At 39.5% G+C, this 15,006-nt stretch overlaps 1 protein-coding gene across 1 annotated transcript; it reads left to right on the forward strand.

Moving 5' to 3' along the window:
- Positions 1-3,752: 3,752 nt before the first annotated feature.
- On the forward strand, positions 3,753-14,291 carry LOC121507250 (transmembrane protein 88). Its single transcript, XM_041783494.1, has 3 exons — positions 3,753-3,881; positions 4,687-4,981; positions 10,576-14,291. Exons 2-3 carry the CDS (start codon positions 4,688-4,690, stop codon positions 10,801-10,803), a joined length of 522 nt encoding a protein of 173 aa, XP_041639428.1. The 5' UTR covers positions 3,753-3,881; position 4,687; the 3' UTR covers positions 10,804-14,291.
- Positions 14,292-15,006: the final 715 nt, after the last annotated feature.

The following is a 15,006-nucleotide window of genomic DNA, read 5'->3' on the forward strand; positions in this document are numbered from 1 at the left end:
TAATGTACTGATCATGGATGTTTGACATGATGCTGTGATGGAAAACAACAGAAAATTTTGCTTTCCTTTGTTACTGCATTCTTAAGCAACACTGAAATATAGTTTATAATGATTTTCAACTGTAATTAAACTTCCTGTTCCCACTGGCAGGAAAATAATCCCTTTTCAGTGTGACTAAGAATAAGAGATGGACAAAATCCACTTTTCCTGTGCAGTGCAAAAATGTCTTTTAAGACTAGTATGAAATGGGTTTCCAACAGAGTAACAGCCAGTTTAACTAAACTGTCTTTGTGCTTTTACAGACAGCGTGTACTTGCCAAGAAGCAGCAGAGCGATAGCAACACAAAGAGGGAATATTTTACATAAAAGACAATGACTTTCACTTGATTTGGCTGACTGCAGGCTTTGTCCTTTATCTCAAACACTGGAGTCATTTTAAGAAGGGACATCTTAACAGCCAGTATGGAGAGAAATGATCACAGCCACTGACAAATCCAAGTACATTTAAACGAATCCTTTTGAAGCACAGTGAGAAATTGTTCTACAGAGAGCTAGCAAAACAAAGGGAACGTTTCAGAGCTCTCATTTCAGGCTTAAAATTGGAAGTGATGGATACAAAATTGGGCCAATATTCCAAAACATAATGCATTAAAGTTAAGTTAAAAAGGTTTTTGTGTTATGGAGTGAACAAAACACCCAAAAATGAAACAAGTATCTTTATAAAACTAACCGTCCTCATGGCTTTAACAAAAATGTCACAGAGCTGCTGGGATAAAGTATTTTGTTGGCATATTTATTGACAGCTGATTTTGATTCACCACTTTTATAACTCAGAAATGGTTAAAATCAGCAACCAGCAGGGACCACGTCTGAACGGATAAGTCATTCAGATTAATGAAGGGTAATGTTTTAATAAAAAGCCCACAGTTTCCCTGAAATTGCAAGCTTTCCTTCTAACAAATCCTAATTTTCAGTTTATTTGCTACTAAATTACGAAAGTGATTTGATTATCTTTAAGTATATTTTCTTAGGAAAGCCAGACAACTGTGTAATCAGGAATTATGTAACTAATAACAGTAATATAATAAGATAAATTTAGTCACAGGGAGAGAAAGTGCTGTCATTTTTTCCAGAGATAAGGCTGTTTAAAATCTGACCTTTATTTTTTAAAACCATAATATCATTCAACAAAGGTAGGGAAACATATACAGAAAAAAGATGGATTGATAGATAGGTGCCAATGCAGTGACTAGTGTGCATTGCCATGGCAACCTCCAGAATGCTTTTCAGTAAATGTAATGTGAGTGACCTCGTGCTGGTCAAGGCAGAGAGGGACAGAATCAGAGGTGGACAGAAGCACACAGCACAATGGAAACACATCAAGGCGGTCAGCTGGTGGTCTGAAAGGTTTAGGTAAACTGAGTCCTCATAAGAGTCCAGTTAATGAAGACAGACTTGGGGGCATCACTAATAACCACTGAAGTGGTTGACTATGTGACATTTAAAGTTCACATAGAGTCCAGCAGATGTCAGCAGATGTCACAGGTAGAGCCTATAGAGGTTATATCACTGAACGCTTCTTAACTTTCAGCTTCTCAAAGCAAACCAAACATCATCTTCAACACGCACCAGCCATCATTTCCCCCTTTATTAATCTTTCTCTCATCTCTGTCTCTTTGTCCAGATAGTATCTTTTCTTCCATTTCACTGTCCCATATCCATCCATCTTTGTTCTCTTGTTCTGTGTAATTAAATCTGAGCAGCAAAAGGTTGACTGTCTGTCTGTGCTGCAAAACAAATCAATCATTCCCTTATCTCCCGGCAGCACAGCTGACAATTCTCTGAGACTGCTGGAAGGCAGACAGAGAAACTCAGGGGAACATATTATAGTGTTCAAGCTTATTGTCATTATTAACTTGTTTATAAAGCTGTGATTTAGTTTATTTCAATTCTGCCATGTTTTGCCCTTTGCCTTGAATATAGAAAGACAATACAAAATGACCTAGTATACAAAGGCAACTCCTTATAAAACGGTTGTTATAGAATTAGCCTGTTATTCAAGAGTACATTCAAGCTTCTATAAAATATTTGCCAAGTCTTCTTTACCAATTGTGATATTTGCTTCTGCTAACATTGTCTCTTGTTTGGTGGACTTGATCTGGATTTCATACCTGACAGACATAATTTAGACAGCATTATCAACAGGTATGGGGAAATCCTTATTGAGTTTTTGAGGGATTCAAAATGCTGTTTGGTTAATGGAAGAATGCCCTAGCCAATATGATAATGTACTGCTGGACCTTACTGAGCAGTTGGTTTGTACAAAAAGTAACCAACAGGATATGGATAATTGGTATGAAAGATTTTGTATCAGAACTAAGTAAGTGTGGAAAATGGAAAAGGAACAGTAATAAAGAATTTAGAAAACCCACAAAACCATACTGGAACAAAGAACTGCAGTCACTGTGGGACAATCTGATAATAGCAGAGAGAAGTTTTCTTAGAAGTAAGGATATAACAGAGGTCTTTTATTACATATTGAACAATTTCAAACTCACAATCCTCAACAATTTTGGAATGAAATTAATAGGCTAGGCCCTAGAAAATCAAGGGAAATTCCCATAAAAATAAAATTTGAGAATAGGCAATGTACTTCCGTTTCAGAAACTGTGTTGGATAAGTGGGAAAATTATTTTTCAAATTTATTCTCTGGGTGCAATAATTCATTTGATGATGCATGTCTGAATGAAATGATTTCTCTAAAAGACAGAAAGGATTTGAAATGTTATCTGATATAAACAATAACATATGGTTTTGAACGCTAAGTTTTCAGCAGATGAGGTAAAAGGTGTTACAGAAAAATGTAAACTGAAAAAACCAACAGCAAAATTGGCAGTTTGGCATTGGAAGAGAAGATTTAACAAATTTTTCATGGGCGCAACCCACATACTCAGCTCTGCTGCTCATCCCACAAATGCATGTTCCTTACTAATGTGGCAGCATTTAAAAGGGAAATAAACAGGCTTTCCAATGGTTAAAGATTTATTGCCAAGAAGAATTGTTACAACAAAGAAATAATCTACCACACACACATTTCCCTACTTTCTGTTGTAAGTTCATTTGTAGAAAGTCATAATGTTGAATGTCTGAAAAGGCTGAAGTGGGCTAGGTGTCAGACAATGATACACTTTAAACTGCCTTAACAGACTTTTTTCCTTCAAAGCAGAGATTGTATGATAATACACTGACTGAAAACGGAGGATTTTTGAGGCACCACTTTATCCAAAGGGGCAGCAAAAACAAACACAAACTAGATATATCTCACTGGAGCTTTAAAAATAAAATTAAAACCTAAAGTCAGTGTATAAAATCTTGCATACCTGTAATGTAAAAAAGTAGGGCCTAACAGTGTGCATTGGTTCCTGGAGGAGGATGAGAAAAAACGTGATTTTCAATGTAACGTTTTAAGCCTATAGCCAATTTGGACTACCTAAAGCCTAAAGGCTAGTCTCATGTGTACTGTATATGTGTGTTTAATTGTGCTCTGTTGATATTTTTGAGGAAAAAATATTATTTTTCAAGTGAGGGCGTTTTCATCTCATGTTACTAAATCAACCTGTTGTGTCAGCGCGTGAGCGCGCTCTTAACGGTTGTGCGCGCGACCCGGGCTGGTTCGCTCCAACAGACGCACAGAGGCTCCTCACAGCAGCATCACTACAGCAGCGCTGGGTCAACTTACACCTGCCTTTCTCCTTTCCTCAAACATCCGGCACCAAGTATTTCTTGTTCTTCTTAAGGAAAGTGAGAGCTGCGTGTCGTTAAAGATTCAGAGAAGAATTAAACAAAAACACCGACAAGATTTGCGGGATTTGTACTTGGAGGTAGGCAAAGTAAATTCATGTTGATATTAGCATGTTATTTAACCTACAGGACACAAGAGCCTACATGTGTTTGCTGCTAAATGTTTCACAGTTTACGAGCAGAAAGAGGCGAAACCAGAAATAACCAAGAATAAAAAAAAAGAACATGTAACATGTTGTTTTATTCATCAAAGCTAAAAGAACAAAAAGCAAAGCGAGAATGTATTCAGTTTGTTGTTGATGAAAGTGTGCTGAGACTGCAGAACAGGAGTTCCGTCCAGGTTAATGCTAAACATCCCTGCCTCTGCTCCGCAGATCAGCAGCAGCAGGTCGTGCAGGGTTAAAAGGTGTCCGGCTGATTCTCTTTAAAGAATCGTATTGGCATATGTCCGGGCTTTAGTGACAAAGCCTCTGATCGATCAGATCGACCCGGAGAAGGATGTGAAGACAGATTGGGTGTGTGTGTGTGTGTGTGTGTGTAATGTGGCAGCAGACTATAGGTTCCTCATTTAAATAGTCTGATGAGTTATTGACAGCCTCGTGGGGACAGATGAGAGCAGCCAGGGAAGGCAGGGTTCAATTTGTGTCTTTGTATTCATATTTAAGGTTTTAAATTCATTGAAAGCATGATTCAACAAGCAGCTGTTGTTGTTTTCAATCACTTTATTGCTGATTTTTACATCACTTAACATATGTTAAGAAATGCACAGTCATGCTTTCTGAAGATAACAGTGAGCAGACAGTAGCAACACAAAACCACTTTGCATCTCATTTTATCAAGGCCAAAAATCACTGATGCGCCTCGTCTCTTTGTCCCTCTCTCCAGGATGTGCGGTATGGATGTGGACCTGGATGATGGGGGTTCAGGCGAGGAGGAGAAAGAGGAGGAGTTCTGGATGGGGGAGGGAGTGAAGATGCTGCCCCCTCCTGTGGCCCACAGTGGGGGCAGTGCGTGGGGCAGCCGGCGGGGCAGGTGTGGCTGCTTGGTGTGTGGGGCAGGTCTTGTCCTGTGGAACCTGTGTGTGGTGTTAGCCAGCGCACTGCTCCTGGCTGTGGTCTTCTCGCTGGTGCTGCTGCCTGCGATTCTGCTGCTGTATGTTGGGTTCCTCTGCCACTCCAGGGTGAGTTTACACAGCACTGTGGGCTTCGGTGTTTCATGAATATCTAATACTTAGGACATGATACTGAAGTCATATTTTGGAAATAAACCTTCAGTTCTCTGACAGTGATGCAGCACCATTTCTTTGCTGCACTGTGCTGGTTGTGATAGACACATTCCCAACCACAGTACCTTTTTCTGTCATGTATGCGTGGTGCTCTTCTGAATCACTGATGTCAAACAATAGAAGCCAAAATCAGAAGCCCCCTCTGCTGGTTGAAAAAAAAAAAGATTTCAATACTTTTTTTTTCAAATTGAACAAAACTGTCCTATTATATCAATTTCTATAATGCCAGGTATCATTATCTCTCCATTACCAGTATTGTCATACTGATCCACTAAGAGTATTCTGCAGGAAAAATCAGCTTCAAACCATGTTAATCCTGTCACTGAATGATCAGTCAAAGGATAATGGACTGACTTTTGTTGTGATTCACTGGCACAGTGATATCAGCAAAATATCACACCAAGAATGTAGTTTACCTTTGCCAAAGAACAAATGATTACACAATGCAAATTTGTTATTTTGAAGTTTATTTTTTTAATTTACTATTTCTGTTCTTAGAGATTTTTTGTCTGTTTTATTTTGAAATTATGATTTCTGTTCACTTACTTTTCTGCAAATATGACAGCCAAGTAGACTGAGTGAACTAACCTTGCAAAGCTGACTGACTGGCTGATTCCATGTTTGTTATCAGGCTCCATCTGAAACGTCTTTACCTGGTAGTAAGGTGTCGATTGGGAATGAGTCGGTTCTTTTATGTGAACAATAAGATCAATAGACAATAAGATCCTGTTTGCAAACCGTTTCATATCATCATTATCATTATTACTACTACTAGTAGTGGTGTAGTAAGTATTAGTTCATATGTTGTGTATCTGTGTGTTATGTAATTGATTAGTTGGATAATATTTTTCCACACTCCCTCTACCATAGGCACACCATGCATCAAGGACTCATGCTTGATGGTGTAACATGAATGTTTTATATCAGGTGTGTCACACAGCCCAGCTAAGGAGCAGATTTCATCTGACCACAAGATGTTTTATGTTTGGAGCATGATTGGAATAAAATACCATAACAAATATCAATCATAGGTCATGCCATTTCTGAATTTGGCACATTTAATGAAGCCAAACTTGTACCTAAATGAAGAGTCATTGGGGACCTTTTAGCTGAGCTAAGCCAAATGACCTGGATCACTAAAAAGAGACGGAATTCCATTCACTGGTACCTGGTCCAAGAATTGACCGACCAATCAGTGTCATTTTAGGGTTTAGAGACGATAGCTACAGGTGTGGTTAAGTTGCACTGCAAGATGGCAAACAATGGCTGATGGTGAAGTTTAGGTGTAGCTATAGCGGCAGCTTTTCATCAGAACTGGACACGATTTCATTTTTAAAAGATGAGCAAGTAACCACACAGAAAGCTTTTCTTTGCTGAAAAGATATTTTTGATCTTCTCCTGACTGGCTTCAGCATGAGTTTGATTCATCAACTGGCTCCACTGATAGTGAACAATGCTATCCAGCTTACATTAAACAGTTCACTTCCGGGTGCTACACATGCCTACTGTATCATATCTTGTTGCAGTGATAATAATAAGTAATAAATATCAATGATAAATAATTCATATTTTAAGGTACAACTTAAGCCTGCATTAACATTACCTCAGCTAGAGCAACACCTTAGATGTTAGTAGAGCATAAACTCTGTTGTAAGTGAGAACTTACATACAAACTAGGTTATGTTTCATCTTACACATAGCTGGTGCAACCCCTAGCTGGATTTGCCCTTAAAAGCCTTAAAATCCTCCAGATAGTGGTCTGAAGTACATTGTATGCTATTGTGACACCCCTTGATCAAATCAAGGTTAGGATTTCAGCAACTCTCACTGTATAGCCATATTCACATACACACAAAATTCCTTAAAGTCTTTCAATATTAAGATTTAACTGCACGTGTGAATGTAAACTGGCAAATTTTTCACTCTCACTTAACCTGGAAGTTTTCCTGCCAATGCCTTAATACATTTTCTCCATCAAGTTTGGGTGTGCTGATGAGAAAATGCAGCAGGAAATATTCAAGTAAAGTCACAGCGAGTAGATGGGAGAGGGTGACAATGTTTATATCCTGTTACTGTTGTAACACCAGAGATTATAGCGAAAGACTGGTGTAATTTCAGTGCATGTAATGAACACTACATACAATGTCTATAAAAATGATTCACCCCCTTGGATGTTGTACTCTCTTTTTGATTTTATAAACCAATCATGGTCAATATGATTTGGGTTTTTGACAAAAAGTATGAAAAAACCCTCTGTAATGTCAAGGTGAAAACAGATTTGTACAAAATAATTTAAGATAAACAATAATAAAAAAAAAAAATCCAAGGCACTGAACATCTCCTGGTTGCCCTGGTTCTTCACCAGTCAAAGCTTTATGGGAGAGTGACAAAGAGAAAGCCACTGCTGAAGAAAACTCAGATTAAACCTTGACTTGAGTTCACCAAAAGGCACGTGGGAGACTCCATGATCAGGTGGGGGAAAGTTCTTTGGTCTGATGAGACAAAATGCTGCTTTTTGGCCATCAGAGGAGAGATTATGTTTGGCAGACACCAAACACTGCACATCACCACGAACACACCATCCCCAATTTTAAGCACAGTGGTGGCAGCATCATGCTTTGGGGATGCTTCTCGGCAGCCTGCCCTGGAAAGCTTGAGGTTGTGAGTAAAATGCAAATCCTGGAGGACAAGCTTATTCATCAGTAAGAGACCTACGGCTTTGGAGAAGATTTAGTTTCACAGCAAGACGAGGACCAGGAGCATACAGCAAAATTTACACAGACATGGTTTAAAGATAGCAACGTGAATGTTCTGGAGTGGCAGAGTCAAAGCATAGACCTTAATTCAGTTAAGAATTTGTGGCTGGAGTTGAAAAGGGCTGATTGGATCCGAGTTAAACTGCAGCATCCAGATGTGACAGCCTGACTGAGACCTATCCACACACAGACTCATGGCTGTGATCGCAGCCAAGGTGCATCTACTAAATACTGACTTGAAGGGGGTGAATATTTATGCAATCACTTATTTCACATTACATATTTTTATTTAAATGACATTACCATATAAAAATCTGTTTTCACTTTGCCAAAGAGGGTTTTTTTTTTTAAAAAGCCAAGTTACATTGACCATGATTGATTAATAAAATAAATCAAAGGGTAAACCATCCAAGGAGTTAAATAATTTTTATTGGCACTGTATGTAATTCTCTGCTCCTTAGTTGATACTGTAACTAAACTATATATAGCACTGACATAAAGGCAAAGATGTTCATAGTATTCTTGGACTGTATTCATGTGCTGTCCGCCTCTTCTGTGTTGTTCTTTTTATCACTGACTGCCTCTTGATAGTGCCTCCCCCTGTATGACAGGAAAAATCCCACGCTGTTAGGTGCTTATTCGAACAAACAACTGAGGAAGATTTCAGAGGAAGACCTCCCGAAAATTCTGTGCTCACACTGAAGATCTCATTGACAGCTCAAAACTGCACCAGTTAAATCTAGCCTAAGCACTGACAAGTGTTAATACTCTGAAGAGATCACTGTGAATTTCACCTACACCATCATAAACACTCTCCATCATGGTCACACACATCATCACCAACAAACACGAGCTATATCACAACATATGTTCCCTGCCAGCTCGAGACCTGCAGCTGTTTGCTGCCAGGATTTTTCTCACATCAGCATCATCACAGAGGCATTTTAACTGTTATAATGCTTTCCAATGCTGTGTGCTAGTTAGTGCAGGCGCAATCAGGAAAAAAAGCCCTGAGATCGAGGAACAAGCTTGATGAGTGATTGAGCTGAAATTCCATCTGACTTCAACATTTGTGGTACTCAAAAAAATCAGCCCATATTCAGTCTTTAATGGTGTATGTCTAGCCTGAAGAGTTGTAAAAACACACATTGGAAAGCACCTTGTATCCCCAAGCTATTGGATGTGTAAGAAACTGTTTTCACAGGTTATCCATAATCAACACAAACTTTTGCTGCCCTCAAGTGGCCAAAAAGTATCTAAGGGAACTTTTTAGTGCTGTGTGACAAAGTACAGTATGTCTACAAATCTTCAACAAAAGAGGGAGCATCACCATTTCCACTTCTCCCCTCTGCCCCCTTTATCTTTATCTCTAGGCATGTAAGTCCATGTCTTTTACCATGAGTGGAAAGATTATCTCCCACAGAATCCTGGGCTGGCATCAGGATATCAAGATGAAAAATGGCCTTAAGGCAGAGTCTTTTTGGCAGTTTAAGCTAAATGAGGATGTCCAGGCTGACTCCTTCTGTTTGCGCTGATTTGTTTTTTATTTTGAACCACAGGCTCACCCTAAAAGATGATGACTGAACTTGATTTTTTGGAGCCTGCCAGAGAGTGTTTTTCATAATGAAGTGAGTAGATGGGTGCGGTGAAGACAGATCATCAGGAAAATATTGTGAGTCAAGCCATCATGCCAAATCATGCTGTGAAGATCTACAGTGCTGTCCTTGGATCAGCAGACAGGTCATAAAAATCACATCCCAGCTTTAAATCAGGTGCCTGTTTATCCTGAGAAACCAGCTCTTTGAGGATTCATAGTCTCTGCAACCAGAGCTGTGTGAGGGGGCAGACACATTTAAAACATGTAAAGTGTGAGTTTGCATTAGGGCAGAGCAAATGTCAGCGCAGACAGAGTAAACACTTCTTCAGGCGGAGACTTCTTGGCATTGTGGTGACAGACAGAAAAGACCCGCTGAGGAGACCAGACTATGTGATTTGGTGCAAACACCAGCTGTGCACAAAGACACAGACAGCATGTCAAGGAGGGAAATGTACTCAGTAAAGAGCATGCTGTGCACTTGGAGGAGTGTCTCTGTGTGGATTTGTGTCTGTGTTAAAATGACTGTTGCTGTGGTACATTTGTTTGAGGCAAAAGTTCCCTTTGAAAGCTCACAATAGGAAATGTTCAGACATAATCAAAGCATTGTGAGAGTGTCTGAGTGTTTGACAGATGAGATAATGTGCTTGCACTCTTATGTGTGTGATTATGTGTGTTTCAGTCTAATGCATGCTCTTATAAGGATGTTATAGTGTGATTCTGATGCCTCGTATGCACTTGGATCTAAGCCACTACCCTCTCTTCCTTTCTTTTTTTTTCCATTTTGATTCTTTTCCAAATAGCTTCCTCTGTTATTTAATGTCAGTCTCTTCTTCTCCTGCTCCCCTCTTCTCCCTCACTTGCCGTCACAGGTGATTGACAGCCCCAAGGGTTACTAACAGCCACTGAGCCACTCCTTATCAGAAGTGGGAAGGGAGGCCGGGGGAAACTCTGTCACAGCCCACTACCCACATAGTTCCACTCCTGCACCCTGAGCATTTTCAAAACACACTCATGCACACACTTAGCCAATGAAAATCCCTACAATTATCTTCTCAACTGATGAGCAGCAGGTCCCGCTGATGGCATAAACGCCCTTCTGTTTACTCTTAATATCCCCCCTCTGTTTATCCTCCTAGGTCCTTGATGCAAACTCTGCCATCTGCAGTTACCTTGACGACAACAGCTGCTCCGCCCTCATCATCCTGGGCTTTGTGATGATGTCCCCACTCGTGGTTGTGGCGGCCGCCGTCTTCTGCGGGTTACTCCGGAGGTTTCGACTCCTGCTTTTCATTCAGCCAATCACGCGTGCCTGGTACCGAGGGCGGTTGCTGGACTGGATGGGCGGCATCCATGCCTGGGTCTGAACATCACCATCTGATGGGTGAAAGCGCTAAAAGTTTGGCGGAATCACAATGTTTTTTAAGAGTAAATCTATCAAAGAGACACAGGTAGACTAAATAATAGAAACATCTCACAATGCAATCATTCTGCAGTGAGTTACTGTACAGCGGACACAAATATGACTCCATGTTTTAATGACTACAAAGGTCAAATAATTAATTTAAACCCTGTTGTGCAGCTCTCTGCATGTGCACATCAATATTATATTCTTTCTTCCTCTCTTTTGTCAAGCTTCAGGGCCAGCGGGTTAATGAAAACACTGAGTGTTGTTTGAGTTTGCTTCCACTTAATTTCCTCTTTAGTGTTCTACACACATGCTAATTTTAAATGTTCTACATTACATAGCATCCTTCAAGTCAGAGAAATGACAGCCAAGCTGCTGTGTTGTGTCCTTGGTAATGTTAGGTGACGCAATATCAGGATCAAGAGAGATTTAAAGGGATACTTCAACATTTTGGCAAATTCGTCCATTGCCATAATTCCTGTAGTCTTAGTAATAGGTTCATTTCCTTTAGTTGTCGGTGCAAGCTGTCGGGGACCAATATACCAGCTGTACAGCTAACGCTATGGAAGCAGACAGTATTTTTTTGCTTTCCCTCATCAAACTCATCAAATACACAACTCCAAAACACTCTCGTGGACAGGTTGTGATCTGTACATTCATTCTATTCATTCTAATAGTCCACAATTTGTCTGAAAGTCCACGATTAGTACAGAGTGGGTAAAGTCTGGCTCAGACTGCACAAATTCAGCCAGATTTTGGCCTGACAGCAATGTCACAACTCATTATCAAATGTGGGGTTTGATTATGAGCATCAGGAATAACTTTCTTTAACTGGCAGCCTGAGGGCCACATCAGGCTCCCGTAGGCTTTCCACCTGGCCACCAGAAGTTTCCTAAATTCAGAAAATGTGAGCATAAAATATATGTTGTGGTATTTAGTTTTTTTTTTTTTTTTTTATCCCCAAAGCTATTAAAACAGACCCAAAAACAATTAAGATAGGAAAAGTGTTATCAGGAATGACTCAGTGTTTGATATATTTTTTATAAATCCACTTATCAGCCATTATTAAACATGATCCAATCAGCTATTCTTGATTAAAGCTGCTGTTTTCATTATCAACTTTCCATGTCATGGTCTTTGAGAGCGCAATATCCTGGCCTAAGAATCAACACCAAATCAGGAAACACTGTATTGGCATTAAACTCAGCCATAACAGTCATAACAGCCCTAGAAACATTCAGCTAAAATATCTCAGTTGCCCCCTTGTGGCTGGCCATGGTATAGGAACTAATAATCTTACTTTTAGAGGCTAAAATGGCACACATTCTAAAGAAAATTAAAAAAAAGATGTTTTGAATATGTTCATTTATTTGAATGTCAGTCCCCCAAAGAGTCCATTAATGTAAGGACAAAGCTGTCCCTTGTACAAATGTAGTTGATAATCCCTGCTCTACAGAGTTTCTATTATCAAATGGCGGCTTCTGCTAAAAGCTTCTATGGAAAAGTACTTGTTTGAAATGCTGCAAAACCAGGAGTGACCCCAGGGAAAAATTAGACATGTAGTCTGGTACACATGTAAGCTGACTCATTGCAGTTGACTTCAAAGGGCCCGGCCTTTGTAGCCTGCGTAGACTGCTCAGTTAAAACTGAAATGAGATGGCCTCACTTACAAAATAATCCTGCTTAGCTGAGGTCTGTGGTTGAGGTAAACATCATTGGTAGCTACTTCATTGAGCTGAAAACCATTCATTGCATTTAGAGTGTATTATTCAGCAGTTTCAGAGTCTGAATTGGTGCCACAAAGGGCCATGAATAATACACTGAATGGATCTCCACTGGCTGGGGAAAGAATCACTGTTTTGTCAGCTGCTTTTAAAGGAAATTGCACAGCCTTCAGTGCTGTTGTGACATAATCGGTATTCAAATTTGTGCTCTGAAGGCTGAAGCCCCTAACATGGGCCTTAGCGCTAATTAGTGTTCTGAACAACAGCTTTAGACCTCATCCCATATGTTAAACCACAATGTTTAGTCAGCACACCTCAATTGTTGTTCTGAATACACCAACTACAGATTAAATACTGTTTAGCTTTGTAAAATTTGGAAAGAGTCATGCTAGCCTTAGCCCTCTTTGTCCAAAGAGTTTACATTCAAAATGTTTAATTGAAACACACTGTTGTACTGGTTTATTATTGTGAGATGTCTCGATTGTTTCGTCTAATCTGCTTACACTTAAAGTAATTAAAGATTTTAAAGGGATATCCTTAGATCCATCGTAGCATTTTTTTTATCCCAGTCTTTCTCCCTTTAATTTAAAAACAGACTAATTTTCAGTGTTTTGTAATGTGACGTCTTCATACTTAACATCCTTAGCTACTATAGCTAAACATATTCTGGACTTCTTCTGATCAGAGAAAACAAATTAATAAAAGTGCTTACTAAATATTTTTTGTAAATAAAGGAAATTAATTTTCAGATCAACATTAGCTCATTACAAAAGCTTTGACTAAGTAAGACTCAAAGGAAAGAGTTGTTAATTATAAGAAAATAACAGGTGTAGTAATCGTGAAACATCTTTTTGTGATCTTGTGTTGACTGTTTGCTGACTAGTTTGATGAGTTAAAATGTGTTCATTTCTCAGAAATATATTGCTGTGAATTTATTTGTGTTGGCAGATTAGAAATCTAGTAAAAATTTAAAGTGTAACTGCAAACAAAAGAGCAGTTGAGTTTATCTTGGCTGATTATACGCCTTAAAACACCCTGAAAAACAGGTTGACTAGTGCTGAATGTGAGGATTCAAAAACTTGATTTTCATTTGAGTTCAAGTAAATTGACCATTATTAAATTAGATTATTTTATCTGATGTAGCATTGTAAGCAGTCTTGTGGGAGAAAATTCCATGTACTAAACATATTTGATCAAGTGGATCTTTAATATCACACTGTGACACGAGGAAACAATCCTTCCAAACCTAGGTCCAGCTTTGAAAGTGGGATTTGAATCATCAGGGTGGGAGCTCATTCTGCTGCAGCTTTGCTTCCAGGTCATTTAAATTCATCTGTTGCACACACGGGCTCCACATTCTTTTTATCTGCGTGTCATGGCTCTGTAATTAGGCGTTCAGATTTGAGGTTTCATTTCTCAGAGGAAAAGCCTTGACTCATCCTGTTCGAGGAACAGTTTTTACTTTTCCTGTACCAGGTATTATCATACAAAGATGTACTCGTTTGTCATCTGGACATATTTATTTATGTGTTATTGATCCTCTATTACTTGTTCATATGAAGCCTTGTTAGTTCCATTATCTTAAAGAACTGTGCAGGACAAGGGTTAAGTCTGTTTATTACTATTATTACAGGGTCTGATGCTGGGAATGTAACACCAATACAAATATACTGCTCTTATCTGGAAATCACTTTTTAACCTTTTATTTCCGGGTTTTTGACAATAAAAGAAGTCACGCTCAGACCATCCATAAATAAAAGGAGGTCTTTATGTTTCAAATGTGTCTCTCTTTTTATTGTGACCTGCATTTTTTGATAAGAGTGAATAATCTGGAAGAGAAAGGGTGATTTGTGAGAGCGTCACAACTACAGGGAGTTACACTTCTCTTGTGTCTGGAAAGGTTCTTTCACTGATGCTGTTGAACAGGATCTGTGATCCACTGCTCCAACACCAGCGGCCTGAACAGTCGGGCTTTACACTTAAGAGGTTCATGGTAGTCTGCAAGCTGGCATTCCAGGTCCTCACTGAGGGATTTTGGTAATTCAATAGATAGCTTGCAGCCTATGTTGACCTCCACAAGGCGTTCGACTCAGTGAGTTGAGCCCTCTGGAGGATTCTGGAGCTCCACAGGATCCCACATTTGCTCATCCAGCTGATGTCTCTTCTATATTCTGGTACAGAGAGTGCTGTGAAGTGTGGTGCCTCCATCTCTGACTTCTTCCCAGTTGATTCTGGGGTCAGACAGGGGTGTGTCTTAGCCCCTACATTCTTCAGTACCTGTATGGACAGGATCATAGGGGTAACAGGGCCAGCGAACTGTGGAGTATCATTTGGCAATGTTCAGTTCACGGATCTGGATTTTGCTGATTATACTGTGATCCATGTGGGGGATCTTGACTTCCTGAGTGAGGAGGTGCATGTCCCCTGCGCCAAAACAA

Source organism: Cheilinus undulatus, linkage group 3 (assembly GCF_018320785.1).
Source record: "Cheilinus undulatus linkage group 3, ASM1832078v1, whole genome shotgun sequence".
Classification (NCBI taxonomy): domain Eukaryota; kingdom Metazoa; phylum Chordata; class Actinopteri; order Labriformes; family Labridae; genus Cheilinus; species Cheilinus undulatus.